This window comes from Pogoniulus pusillus, chromosome 24 (genome assembly GCF_015220805.1).
Source record: "Pogoniulus pusillus isolate bPogPus1 chromosome 24, bPogPus1.pri, whole genome shotgun sequence".
NCBI classification, from domain to species: domain Eukaryota; kingdom Metazoa; phylum Chordata; class Aves; order Piciformes; family Lybiidae; genus Pogoniulus; species Pogoniulus pusillus.
Genome location: NC_087287.1, coordinates 8,484,751 through 8,496,946, shown reverse-complemented (window position 1 = coordinate 8,496,946; position 12,196 = coordinate 8,484,751). Strand labels below are relative to the sequence as shown.

The 12,196-nt window shown below is 53.9% G+C and overlaps 1 protein-coding gene across 3 annotated transcripts in view; it reads right to left on the bottom strand.

Moving 5' to 3' along the window:
* Positions 1-1,173: 1,173 nt before the first annotated feature.
* DRD4 (dopamine receptor D4) overlaps positions 1,174-12,196 on the bottom strand; it is a 40,721-nt gene continuing 29,698 nt past the window's right edge. For 2 of the 3 annotated variants that reach the window (XM_064163270.1, XM_064163271.1), the window contains 4 exons: positions 11,144-11,255; positions 3,840-3,952; positions 2,147-2,694; positions 1,174-1,453 (listed from right to left, as the gene is read on the bottom strand). In XM_064163270.1, the coding sequence (XP_064019340.1) occupies positions 1,251-1,453; positions 2,147-2,694; positions 3,840-3,952; positions 11,144-11,255 (976 nt within the window). In that variant the 3' untranslated portion in view covers positions 1,174-1,250. Of the gene's footprint in view, positions 1,454-2,146; positions 2,695-3,839; positions 3,953-11,143; positions 12,134-12,196 lie in introns of those variants that run through there. The other variant, XM_064163269.1, reaches the window with a different exon arrangement.

Sequence of the window (12,196 nt, the reverse complement as noted above, 5' to 3'; positions counted from 1 at the left end):
CCAAAACAAATTGGAGAGAGTGAGACAACTTCCCCAAAAAAATCCTAGGTATGACTCATCCACGATGAAAGCTCTCAGGGTGATCCTCATCAGAGTCCTGGTAGCTGTGATGAGCTCCACCTCTCAGAAACCTGCTCCATAATCCTTGGAGGAACTGAAAGTGGTTATTTGTTAGTGGTAACTTGATGGAGCAATTGTCACTGTTTGGGCAAAGCACAGCTCCAGGCCTCCCTGCAGGACTTTCTTCCTTCAATTTCTAACCAAACAAAATTACCTCTTGGAAAGCAACAGCTCCACACAGAAAATGTTACTCCAGAAGATGGCTGGGTTGGGCAATTAGCATTTTCTCCTCTTTCAATATCAAGTTGGATGAGGCCTTGAGCAGCCTGGTCTAGTGAGAGGTGTCCCTGCCCATGGCAGGGAGTTGGAACTGGATGATCTTTAAAGTCCCTTCCAGTCCAACCCACTGTATGGTCTAGGATTCAGCCTCCTAGAGCAGCATCAGCTGCTCCCTCTGGCCACTTGCCGTGTCCTGCATGCTTAGGGTCACCAAAACATAGGAAGGATTCTTTCCTCTGCAAGGGCTGAAGTTGCTCCTGGCAGGTAAGAGATTGTGGAGAAGTCACAGCAGCATCACTGTGCCTTTGGGTGGGTGTTTTGCTTTGCTTAGGGACAGCCAAAAGCAGACCAAACAACTACACTCAAAGCAGGAGCTGTTCTAAGGACCATCCCCACTGATCTCTCTTGCCCCTAGGCCAAGCACCAGCTGGCAGCTCCAGCCTTCTGCAGTGAGGAGTGAAAAGATGCATCCAAGATGACAAGAGGGGATGGATTGAAGCTTCAGGAGAGCAGATTTAGACTGGAGATGAGGAAGAAATTCTTGACAGGGTCAGGAGACACTGGAACAGGTTGCCCAGGGAGGTTGTGGATGCTCCCTCACTAGAGATGTTCAAGGCCAGACTAGACAGCAATCTGAGGTAATGGGAAGTGTCCCTGCCCGTGGCAGGGGAGTTGGAACTGGATGATCTTTAAAGTCCCTTCCAACCCAACCCCTTCTGTGACTACAAAATGTGCCCCTTGGTACTCACCCGTAACTCCAGGTTACAAAGAGGTGGGGACAAGCATCTTTCAGCTGCCATCTCCTTGCCTCCTCCCTGACAAAGACAGCAGAGCTTAGGCAGAAATAGATTTTTAATGGACTATACAAAAGCCATCCTGGTGGTTCCTCCTGTCCACCAGCTGGGGTGGGCTCAGCAGAAGAGGTGCAAGACTCTGCGGAAGAAGTTCCTGAACTCGGCGTTGAAGACAGTGTAGATGATGGGGTTGAGAGCGCTGTTGACATAGCCCAGCCAGGTGACAATGCTGGTGACTTGGGTGGGGATGCTGCAGGACTTGCAGACAGCCCTGGTGATGTGGACCACAAAAAAAGGTGTCCAGCAGAAGAGGAAAGCACCTGCCAGAAGGACATCCAAAAGGAGAGAGTAATGTGTTACCAAGAGTTTAATTGAACAAGCAGAGCCTGGGCCAGAGGAGGGTGGAAAGAGCTCAGACAGCAGCAGATGTGCTGAGGCCTGGGACAGAAGGTGTAGGAACACTTCTCTCATCCTCAGTACTCAGAGGAGGTCTGAGGTGTGGATCAATTTGGGCTCACTGGGGAGAGAATGAGATTTAGCTTGAAGAAAAGGCTGGAATATAAACCCTCTACACAGATCTCAGAATGCATCAGGTTGCAAGAGACCCACAAAGGTCATCTTGTCCAACCCTCAAGGGCCTTCCCCAAGCAGGGGGTGTTTGAGTGGCTCAGAGGGACACTGAGATGTTCAGCATCTACATCCTCCCTGTAAGAGGTAAGTATGGCAGGTCTCAAGCCACAGCCAGGCTGCTTCTCAGGAACACGGAGAGGGGAGATGTCCAAACAAGTTCTCACACAAAGGAGAGGGAGAAGGACCAGAGAAGTGGCCCTGGGAGGTGACTTTTTTCCCCACCCTCACCTCCTCCAGCAAGGAGAAGGTCCGGTTCTCAATGTGACACCTTGGAGTCCACAAAGTGTGTGTTTGCTTCACCAGGGCCAAGCAGGTCCTGCTAGGCTGAGCCCTGCTGTAGGACAACCCAGGCTGTGTCTCACCCTTCCCCAGCCACCACTCACCGACCACGACTGGCAGGACCCGCATGGCCTTCTGCTCCCTGCCGTTGATCTTGGCCCGCTTCCGACCGTGTCCTGGGTGGGGGTACTTGAGGTGGGGGTAGGAGAGAGTCTGGATCCCATTGTGCATCACATAGTCCATGGGGTGGGCAGAGCTGGTGTAGGGGCTGCACTGCCCTGGCTCCAGCCCACTCTGCTCCCTCTCAATGAAGCTGCTGGGGTGGTAGAGCTTCCTATTGACCCCATAGATGCTGCCCCTCAGCTTGGCCTTCCGCGCTTCCTCCCAGCGCTTGAGTCCTCGGAACATGGCACAGTACAGCACCAGCATGACCGGGCAGGGGATGAAGAAGGAGCAGATGGAGGAGTAGACAATGTAGTTGTCATCCTCCAGCTGACACAAGGTGGGGTCCCGGTCTGGGACATTGTTGAGGCCGAAGATGACTGGGGAAGCTACGGCGAAGGCGAAGATCCAGGTGGTGGAGAGCAGGATCATCTGCCGCAGGTCGATCTGGCGCCGGTTGTAGTTCAGCGGGATTGAAACGGCAATGAAGCTGCCAACACAGGCCCCAGGGGCAGTCAGTCCTAGTAGGGAAGCAAGTGGTCCCAAAGCTGCTTCCCACTGTCTCTCCCCTCCCCTTAACTGACTTCCAGAGCCTGGCTCTGGGCTACTGCCAGCACCCTCCTACCAGGGGAGCATCCAAAGGGACAGCTCTGCCCTCGTCACGTAAGTGTGCTTTCAGCTTGGCCACGACAAGGGTAGTGATGGGACACAGAGGTGGTGATCACAGAATGCATTTGAAGAGCCCCTCTAAGGTCATCTTGTCCAAATCCCTGTGCTTAGCAAGGACATCTTGTCCCAGGTTGAGGCTATAGGGTTAAAATAAAGTTCTGGGCACTAGAAGATTGTTGTTCAATCCCACAGTTCTGCTATCTCTTTATAGACTCACAACAAGGTCAGTTCGATCTCCTTTCCTCCTCCTCCTGCCCTGTGTGTTTGTGGGGAGCCAACCTATCAGGAAGAACACGTAAGCAGTAGGCCTCTTGGATGGCAGAGGTGTTGGGGGGAGGACTGGAGCACTGGGGAGTGTAGATTTAGTTTTTTGGGGGATGGGGAAAAATCCAAGGGGGTTTGCCATGGATGGGATGATTGCTTTGTAATGTCTGTCACTGTATTTCTCTCTCTAAATACAATTCTGGATTTTCTCTCCCGTTTGATTTGAGAGTTTAATTTCTGTCAGCTCTCTTTAAAAACCATGACATATCTCCAACTAGAGCAGGTTGCTCAGGGCTCCAGCAAGTTTGACCTTGAATGTTTCCAGGGATGGGACCTCAAACACATCTCTGGCAACCTGTTCCAGTGCCTCATTACTCTCACTGTGAAGAAGTTCCTCCCAATATCCAACCTAACTCTCCCTTGCTCTAGTTTCCAACCACTGCCCCTCATCCTGTCACCACAGACCCCTCTCAACAGTCCCTGCCCAGCCTTTCTGTAGGTCCCACAGATATTGAAATGCAATTCCAAGGCCTCCCCAGAGCCTTCTTCTCTCCAAGCTGAACAACCCCAACTCTTTCAATCATGATGGGCCAGGACACCCTCCTTAGGGTACAGCAGCATCTGGCTCCCTGCACAGGCCCTTGCAAGGCTGCCAGTGTAAGCAGCTCGATGCCAGGGCATGGGGAGCAGGAGGGCACTCACCGATCCACGCTGATAGCACACAGGTTGAAGATGGAGGCTGTGCACAGCATCACGTCCATGGTCATCAGGGCATCGCACAGCACTGTGCTGAGGGACCACACACCTCCCTGGAACTGGAAAGATACCCAGGGTCAGCAGATGAAGACTGTGCTGGGGTGCCTTGGCCACTTGTGTTGTCCTCCAGACAAGGACCCGTTGCCCCAGAAGCACCATCTTCATGCTCCAGCAAAGCAGAGATCACCCCACCTCAGAGCTCACAGCCTGCTTAGGGATCCATGGTCCTGGCCTGGCTAGAGAATGGAGCCCAAGGACCTCTACCACTGCCAAGCAAGTCACAGTGGGCAAGAGAAGAGATGCAGGACACTGCTCTGTGTTAGTGTAGTGGCAGTCAGCAGGCTCAAACCCCCTGGATCCACCACCCCAAAACCTCCCCAGTGATGGCAGGACCAGGCACTGGCTGTGCAGTGTTGCCAGAGACTCTTCAAGGAGAGACAAAGCACAGAGCTCCATGAGCACAGAGCTCCTCTGCCATTGTCATGCCTGATGTCCTGGTCACCGCTGATGTGGGGAGGTGCTGGTGTTATACAGCTGCCTCCTTCCCTCACACTCAGTGCCAGACCAGCCCCTTGGGGCCATGTTCAAGTGAGGCAGGGACAATCTCTTCTCTCTCTACACCTGCAGAGGCTCAGGGAAAAGCAGCAGTGTTGCCAGCAAGAGGACAAGGAGCAAAGGATGGAAGCTGCAGCAAAGGAGGGAACTTCTTTAGTGTAAGGGGCACAGAGCCCTGGCACAAGCTCCCCAGAGAGGTTGTGGAGTCTCCTTCTCTGCAGCCTTTCCAGGCCTGTCTGGATGTGTTCCTGTGTGATCTGAGCTAGATTGTAGAGTCCTGCTCTGGCAGAGGGGTTGGGCTTGATGGTCTCTTTGGGTCCCTTCCAAGACCTGACATCCTGTGAGCCTGTGACATCAACAGACCTTTGTCTCTGCGCTGCATAACATGGCAGTGTTGACCTGGCTACCCAAAAGGGATCAGCCAGGAAAGCCTCCATGCTCCTGCATCCCAAATAATCCCCAGAGCCACCTAAACAGTCAGAAAATGCCAATAGCTCTGGGGTTTAGCAGCCTTGGCTGTGGACCAGAAATGGTGGCTCAGCTGGGCTGTGACCTTGCTGCTGCTGGGTAAGGGGAGTGGAATGGAAAGCTTGAGGAGCACCAGGAGAAGTCAGGAGTAATGAAACCCTTCCTTACGTATGATACAGAACACTGATGTGCAAAATGATACAGAGTCTGCACAGGAGATCTGTAATAAATAACAGATGTCATTAATACAGGGACATTAATATTCTACAGGTCATGAATTGTTGGGGTTGGAAAAGCCCTCTCAGATCGTCAAGTCCAGCTGGAAACCAAACACCACCATGGCCCCAAAGTGCCATGTCCACACCTTTCTTGAACACCCCAGGTATGGTGACTCCACCACCTCCCTGGGCAGCCTGTACCAGTGCCTGACCACTCTTGCAGCAAAGAGATTGTTCCTCATGCCCAACCTGACCCTCCCCTGGCACGATTTCAGGACATTTCCTCTTGTTCTATTACCTGATACTAGGGAGAAGAGACCAGGCAGGGGAGCAGTCTCTGTGCCAAGACCTCTGACGGGTGAGTGACTCTGGATTAGATCAGCAGGTAGCTTTGCTGGGTCATGTGGGTAAGTGGTCACTAATCAGAGGAGGTTGCAGAAGATTAGCCCATCAAGGTAGTGAGTGTAAAGCTTTAGGGATCACAACCAGCTCAGGCTGCCTTTAAGAAGTGCTGCAGAGCCAACTCCACTTTCCTCAGCTCTTTGCATTCCCTTTTCCAGCACCAGGCCCCCTGTTTCCCTCTGGAGACATGGGATCTCTGGTGCTGATGCCAAGAAGATGCTCAGGATGTTCCACAGGCCAGCTGGCTCCATGAATGAAGTAAAACAGAGCTGCAAATGTCACCCCACCAGCCAGCCCACTTTCTGGGACCTTTCTAAAGGTGGTGGCAGGCTCTGCACAGCTGTGGTAAGGACACAGGCTGAACCTTAAGTGGATGAAGATGGGCACAGGAACCATCACACTGGAAACCTACAGGCATTGCTTCTTGGAAGAAGATGGAAAACTGGTCAGAGAGGGTCACACTCTGGCAGTGGCTCAGTGCTTTGCGGCAGACAGAATTGTGTGGAGTGGAAATACTTCATTGAGGCAAAGCATCAACCTAAGACCACCATGGCCACTAAGCCATGCCCCAAAGTGCCATGGCCACATGTTTCTGGAACACCTCCAGGAATGGGGACTCCAACACCTCCCTGGGCAACTTGTTGCAATGCCTGACCACCCTTGCAGGACAGAAAGTTTTCCTAATATTCAATCCTGACACTTGTTACAACCTCCACCTGGCTCCAGCCTCCTTTCAGGGAGTTGCAGGGAGACAGAAGTTCTCCCCTCACCCTCCTTTTCTCCTGGCTGAACAACCCCAGGTTCCTCAGATGCTCCTCACCAGATCTGGCCTCTAGACCCTTCAGCAGCTTCATTGTCCTTCTATGGACAAGCCCTTCAATGTCCTTCTTGGAGTGAGGAGCCCAAACCTGACCCCAGGATTTGGACTCATCACTGCAAGACAGACATGGGGGTTTAGAGGAAGGAAGGGGATGGTGACCACCACCCAAAGCCCTCTTGCAGCCGTGTCCTAGCAGCAGGCTGAGGGTTTGTACACCAGTAAATCCCAGTGCAGCCACTGAGGTCTCTTACAAGACACCAAGATCTCACCACAAACACCACTTAAGCTCTGGACCAGCCCCTACCTGCAAAGGAACAACTCCAAATGCTTCTTAGAAAGCAGTTATGGAAAAGCTTTACAGGATGGTTGGTGGCAGGAGACAGACCTGACTTCTTGAACATCCTGGCAGGCTGCTGACCTCATCTGGTCATTCTGATATCCCCATTCCCAAACACAGATGATTTGTAAGAAAAAAGATCTGCATTCTTGCAGGCAGTCCTGATGCCAGAAAAACTCTTGCCCTACCAGTGCTCCTGGGGGCAGGACAGGGCCAAAGGCTGCTGTCTTATGTCCTGTGCTGACAGCTTTTGTCTCAGTCCTGCCACATGCTTCTGTGCTGGCCACTCCTGACAGCCCTGCAAAGAGGCTCACCAAGAAGCAGAGTGCACAAAATGATCCTTCAGCCTTAGGTGGGGGTGGCATCTCAAATAAGATACTCAGCAGCAGCCTGGGAGTGAGTTGGGAGATGCCCAGCTGAAGCACCTGCCCACCCTCACTGAGGACCTGCCTCAAGCGTATAGCGTGGAGAGACTCAACGTGCTAATCCTAAGGGCCTGCTGAGAAGGTTATGACACCAATCAGAAGAGAAATAATCCTTGCAAGTGGGCAAAGTCCACTATCAGAGCCAGGGATCTGGCCAAATGCCCTCTGGACCTTTTTTTGGTGAGCTGTGGTGACTGCTGCCTTTTCCAGAAGCCACCATGCAGCCTGCAAGGGAAGGAGGAGGAGAGGGGCGTGGGACACCTGCTCTAGCATCCTTTCTTGACTTAAATCATTGAAGTGAAGGTTTTTCAGAAAGGACAGACAAGTCTGGAACATAATGAAGGAACAAACTCCCAGAACTCCTGCCCCCCATTATCAGTCACTGAAAAGAAGCCCCTGGGCACTGCTTTGTAACTGCTGCCTGTGTCACCTCCCCAGGTTTGTGAAGAGACCCTGTGGCTCAGCCACCAGTCAGCCCAGAGGAACATCTACTTCCACCACAGCTGTAAGATGCCAGAAGGGACATCTCAAATACACCTGTAAAAGGAGAGAGTCACAAGAGGTCTGGAGAGCAGAGGTGAGGTCTCTCACCAAAGGAGCTGCCTCACAGGCACAGGACATGCTGCAGAAGAGCTCTTTTGTAGACTCATGGAATTGGTCTGGTTGGAAAAGCCCTTTAAGATCAAGTCCAGCCTCTGTCTAATTCTGCCACTGGTGGGACACTGACACCTGGCAAGTCTTATGCAGAGCAGCACAAACCAGCTCCTGACGCTGGCGCTGGCTGCTCCGTCTGTCGCTCCGAGGACCAAGTGCCTGCTCAGCACCCTCACCTTCCCTGCCCTGTGGAAGGAGCTGGGGCAACACGTGGCTCTGCTAAAGCCCTTTCCCCTTTTTCATAATCACTTACAGACATCTCTGTAGCAAAGATGTTTATGTAACCATGCCTCACCCAGCTCCTGCCAGCAGCTTCCTGGATCAGGGCCTGCCACGGCTCAGGAGTAGATTAAGGAGAGACCTGTGCAGAAGAGGTGCTTGTGAAGACACTCAGGTAGGTTTACTGCTCAGCAGAGGGTGCTTCTTGGTCACACCATCAGAACTAACTAAGGCCAGCACCGTTTGGATGCACGGCAGCTCAGCTTCCCAAGCTCAGTTTTAACCCTGCCTCTCATCAAGGTCGCAAGTATTAACTTGGGCTGCTGGAGAAGGGAAATGCAGCAGGACAAATTAACAAGGAGAGATACAGCCTGAAGAACAGAACGATGCACACCAAACACTACAGAGACCAGACCATGGCACTGAGTGCTTCATCCAGGCTTTTCCTGAACACCTCCGGGGACGGTGACTCCACCACCTCCCTGGGCAGCCCATTCCAATGGCAATCACTCTCTCTGCCAACAACTTCCTCCTAACATCCAGCCTATAACACAACCCAACCCAAAAATCCAGTCCCCTGGCACGGACCCAGTGGCAGCTTTCACTTTACTTCAAGGAAGGGACCTCTGGAGACCACAGAGTCCAACCCCTCTGCCAAGGCAGGATCACCTAGAGAAGGTCACACAGGAACCAGTTCAGGTGGGCTTGACATATCTCCAGAGATAGAGATTCCACCACCTCTCTGGGCAGTCCTCTCCACTCCTCCTCATGCTCAGATAGAGCTTCCTATGTCCAAGTTTGTGCCTTTTACCCCTTGCCCTGTTCCTGGGCACCACTGAACACAGCCTGATCCCATTCCTCTGACACCCACCCTTGAAGTACTGATCAGCATTGATCAGATCCCCACTCAGGCTGCTCTTGTCCAGGCTAAAAAGCACCAATCCTCTCAGTCTTTCCTCATCACAGAGATGTTCCAGGCCCCTCAGCATCTCTGTGGCCCTTTGCTGTACCCTCACCAGCAAGACCCCAAGAAGTACAAGAGGGACCACACAAAGCATCTCCACGGAGGAGTCACAGGCTGGACAGCCCAGGTTTTATAGCTGATAAGGGCTGAGAAGTTGCTGCCTGAGCACCCCAAGTTTAGGAAAGCCCCACAGTGCCCATCCCCAGTCAGAAGCATCTTCAGAGGTACTCCAGAATATGTTAACCTGCATTTTACTTGTGCCAGCAAAACACAAGCCTCCAGACTAAGAGAAACCATGCTGATGTGTGTCTGCCCACTAAATCAGGAGCTGGAGGCACGGAGAGACAAGAGGGAGACCAAGGAAAGAATTCCACTTAGCATGCAGTAGCTGGGAAGAACGAGAAAGACATTTTGTGACCACCAAAACTGAGTTAGGGAGGCAAAAATGAACCCACTTCAAGGTCCTTGAGTCCAACCATTAACCCTACTGCAGCAAGTCCACCACTAAGCCATATCCCCAAGCACCACATCTACAAGGCTTTAAACACCTGCAGGGACAGTCACTCCACCACCTCCCTGGGCAGCCTTGGCCAATGCCTGAGAACCTTTTCTGGGAACAAATTTTTGCTGCTGTCCAGAACTCACATAGCACAGGGAGGGGTGGGGCAGAGGGTCCTGTTAGTGTGATGGAATGAGAGAAGATAATCTAATGCTTCTGTTCTTAACTGCTGTTTTGTTCTCAGGGGTCCCCAGCTGAGCCTGTCCCTGTAGAACACCTCTGTCACAATGTCCTGCAAAATCCTAGGACCAGGTAGAGAAGCTAAAAACATCCTAAGCTCTAATCCACAGCCTTCCTTGCTTAAGTACATGTCCATCCCAGCGAGGTGCTGAGCAGCAGCCCTGACATGGGAGAGGGGAGAAAGTACTAAGGCCTGGACACTGCTGGTGTGCTCCTGTGCTAGCCCTCCACGATGGGAACACCCTGGGGACAGCCCTTTTTGCTCCCTGAGGAAGCATTTAAGCCACTACCTTACAAACCACCTGGCTACCAGAAAACACAAGGTTAGTCCAGACCTTCCCAGTCCCAGGTTAGCTGGGGCTGTTCACTGGGCACAAGGCTGCATCCTGGCTGTCCCCACCTCTGGGAAGAAGAGGAGGACCCCTTGCTTCCACACTAGCAGCTATCCAAGGACAGATGCAATAAACCTGTTGGTTTGGCCTGTGGGTGCTTTCCTCTGCTAGAGCAAGACAAGAGCCAGTGGCTGTTACTAATGGGCAGGCTCTGCTGAGCCTCCTCACCCTAGCCCAAGAGATTCCCCCACCACATCTACAGCCAGCATCAATCCCCCGACAAGAAACATTCACCTCCCTTTTACAGAAGCAGAGATGCCAAACCCTTCAGCATCAGGGAGCTCCTGTTTTCCTTTCCCTCAGCTGCCACAGTCTTGGAGGTGACCAGAACCTGCTCCAAAGTTCCCCAAGGTGGCTCTCCATGACCACTGTCATCACAGGCAGGGCCAGGCCTGGAAGAACCAGAGAACCTACCACGAGAAGCCCTGCCTCAAGCCCACCAAAGCTACCTCGATATAAGGTGACCGAATCATAGAACTGCCTGGTTGGAAAAGACCTTAAGATCATCAAGTCTAACCACAACCTAACATCTCCCATACACAGCTCTCAGAACAGCTCCCCACAAAGACAGCTTCCCCCACTCAACTGGACACGGAAACCTCTTTTCATGGCCGAAGATCTCCCTTACCAACCAACTGCTTACCTTGCACCGGAGCACAGCACAGGGGCTCTCCGTCCCTTCCTGACCGTTTGCTGATGCCGGGAGGCTGGAGATGGGAGGCAGGGGCTAGGCGGGGGCTGCCTGGGAGGATGGAGCCGTGGGGCAGCGGCTGGGCAGGGGCTGCCCGGGGCGACAGGAGCTGGGCAGGGGCCAACCAGAGGACTGTGGCCGGGGCACAGCGGCTGGGCAGAGGCTGCCGGGAGGGCTGGAGCCGGGGAGCAGAGTCAACAGGTGTTAACCGAAAGTGTGGAACGAAGCCGGAGAGGCGCTTTAACCACCGACACCTGGTGTCTTGCCGGCCCCACCCCTGCCGCCTGGTAACTTTCGGCGTTCCCGGGCACACAGTGCACAATCCCCGGGGCCCATCTCCCAAGCGCCTCCCGCTAGCAGCCTCACCTCGGAGTAGACGTAGAGGGGCAGGACGAGGAGGGCGAGCAGCAGGTCGGCAACAGCCAGGCTGACGATGAAGTAGTTGGTGGTGGTCTTCAGAGCCCGCTCGGTGCAGACGCTGAGACAGACCAGTCCGTTGCCCGCCACGATGAGCAGGATGAGGACGATGCCCAGTACCAGGGCGGCCACGTTGTGACCCCCCGGGGGCGGCGTTGGAGGCGGCGGTGGCAGCCCGGTACCGTTGCCCGGAGCGCTGCCGGCGCTGCCGTTCCCCATGCCCCGGCAGCCCGGTGCATGGGAGCTCCGGCTCAGCCCCTCCCCAAGCACAGCTCAGCTACCTAAAGCGGAGTCCCCTCCGGCTCCCGCTCCCACCGGTTCACCGAGCGGCTTAGGGACCCGGGGGGGCGGCGGGGAGGGGGGGCAGGCTTCGGGTATCCCTGCCCCGTTGTCCCGACAGAGCCCCGCGGGAGCGGCTGCCGCCGCCGTCGGAGACTTCCTCCCTCCACTACCACTCCTCCCCTCCCCGGGCCCGTAGCCTCCCCGCGGGGGATGCGCTTGGTAGGACTGAGCCCTGCTCGTCACCCAGCCCTGCGTGGTGTCACCCGGCTCCTGCCGAGGACGGGGCTGTCCGCAGGGGATTAGCACCTTGCCCTTCACTGCCTTCAGCCCAGCCTCCTCCAGCCCAGGAGGCTCCTTCTCTCTGCGCTGCCTCTTGAGCAGGAGGAAGAATCATAGACTCATACAATTGTTTGGGTTGCAAAAGACCTCTAAGATCATCAAGTCCAACCAGCATGGTCGTTAAACCATGTCCCCAAGTGCCACATCCACACCTTTCTTAAACAGCTCCTCCACCATTTCCCTGGGCAGCCTGTTTCAATGTCTGACCACTCTTTCAACGAAGAAATTGTTCCTAATGTCCTAAACCTCCTGCTAGGGAGAAGAGACCAATCCCCACTTACTTGAATCCCCTTTCAGAGAACTGCAGAGAGGAGGACTCTGCTCTACCACAGCTCTATCTGCAGAGGTGCAGCTCCAACCATCTCTGAAGCCAGCATGAAC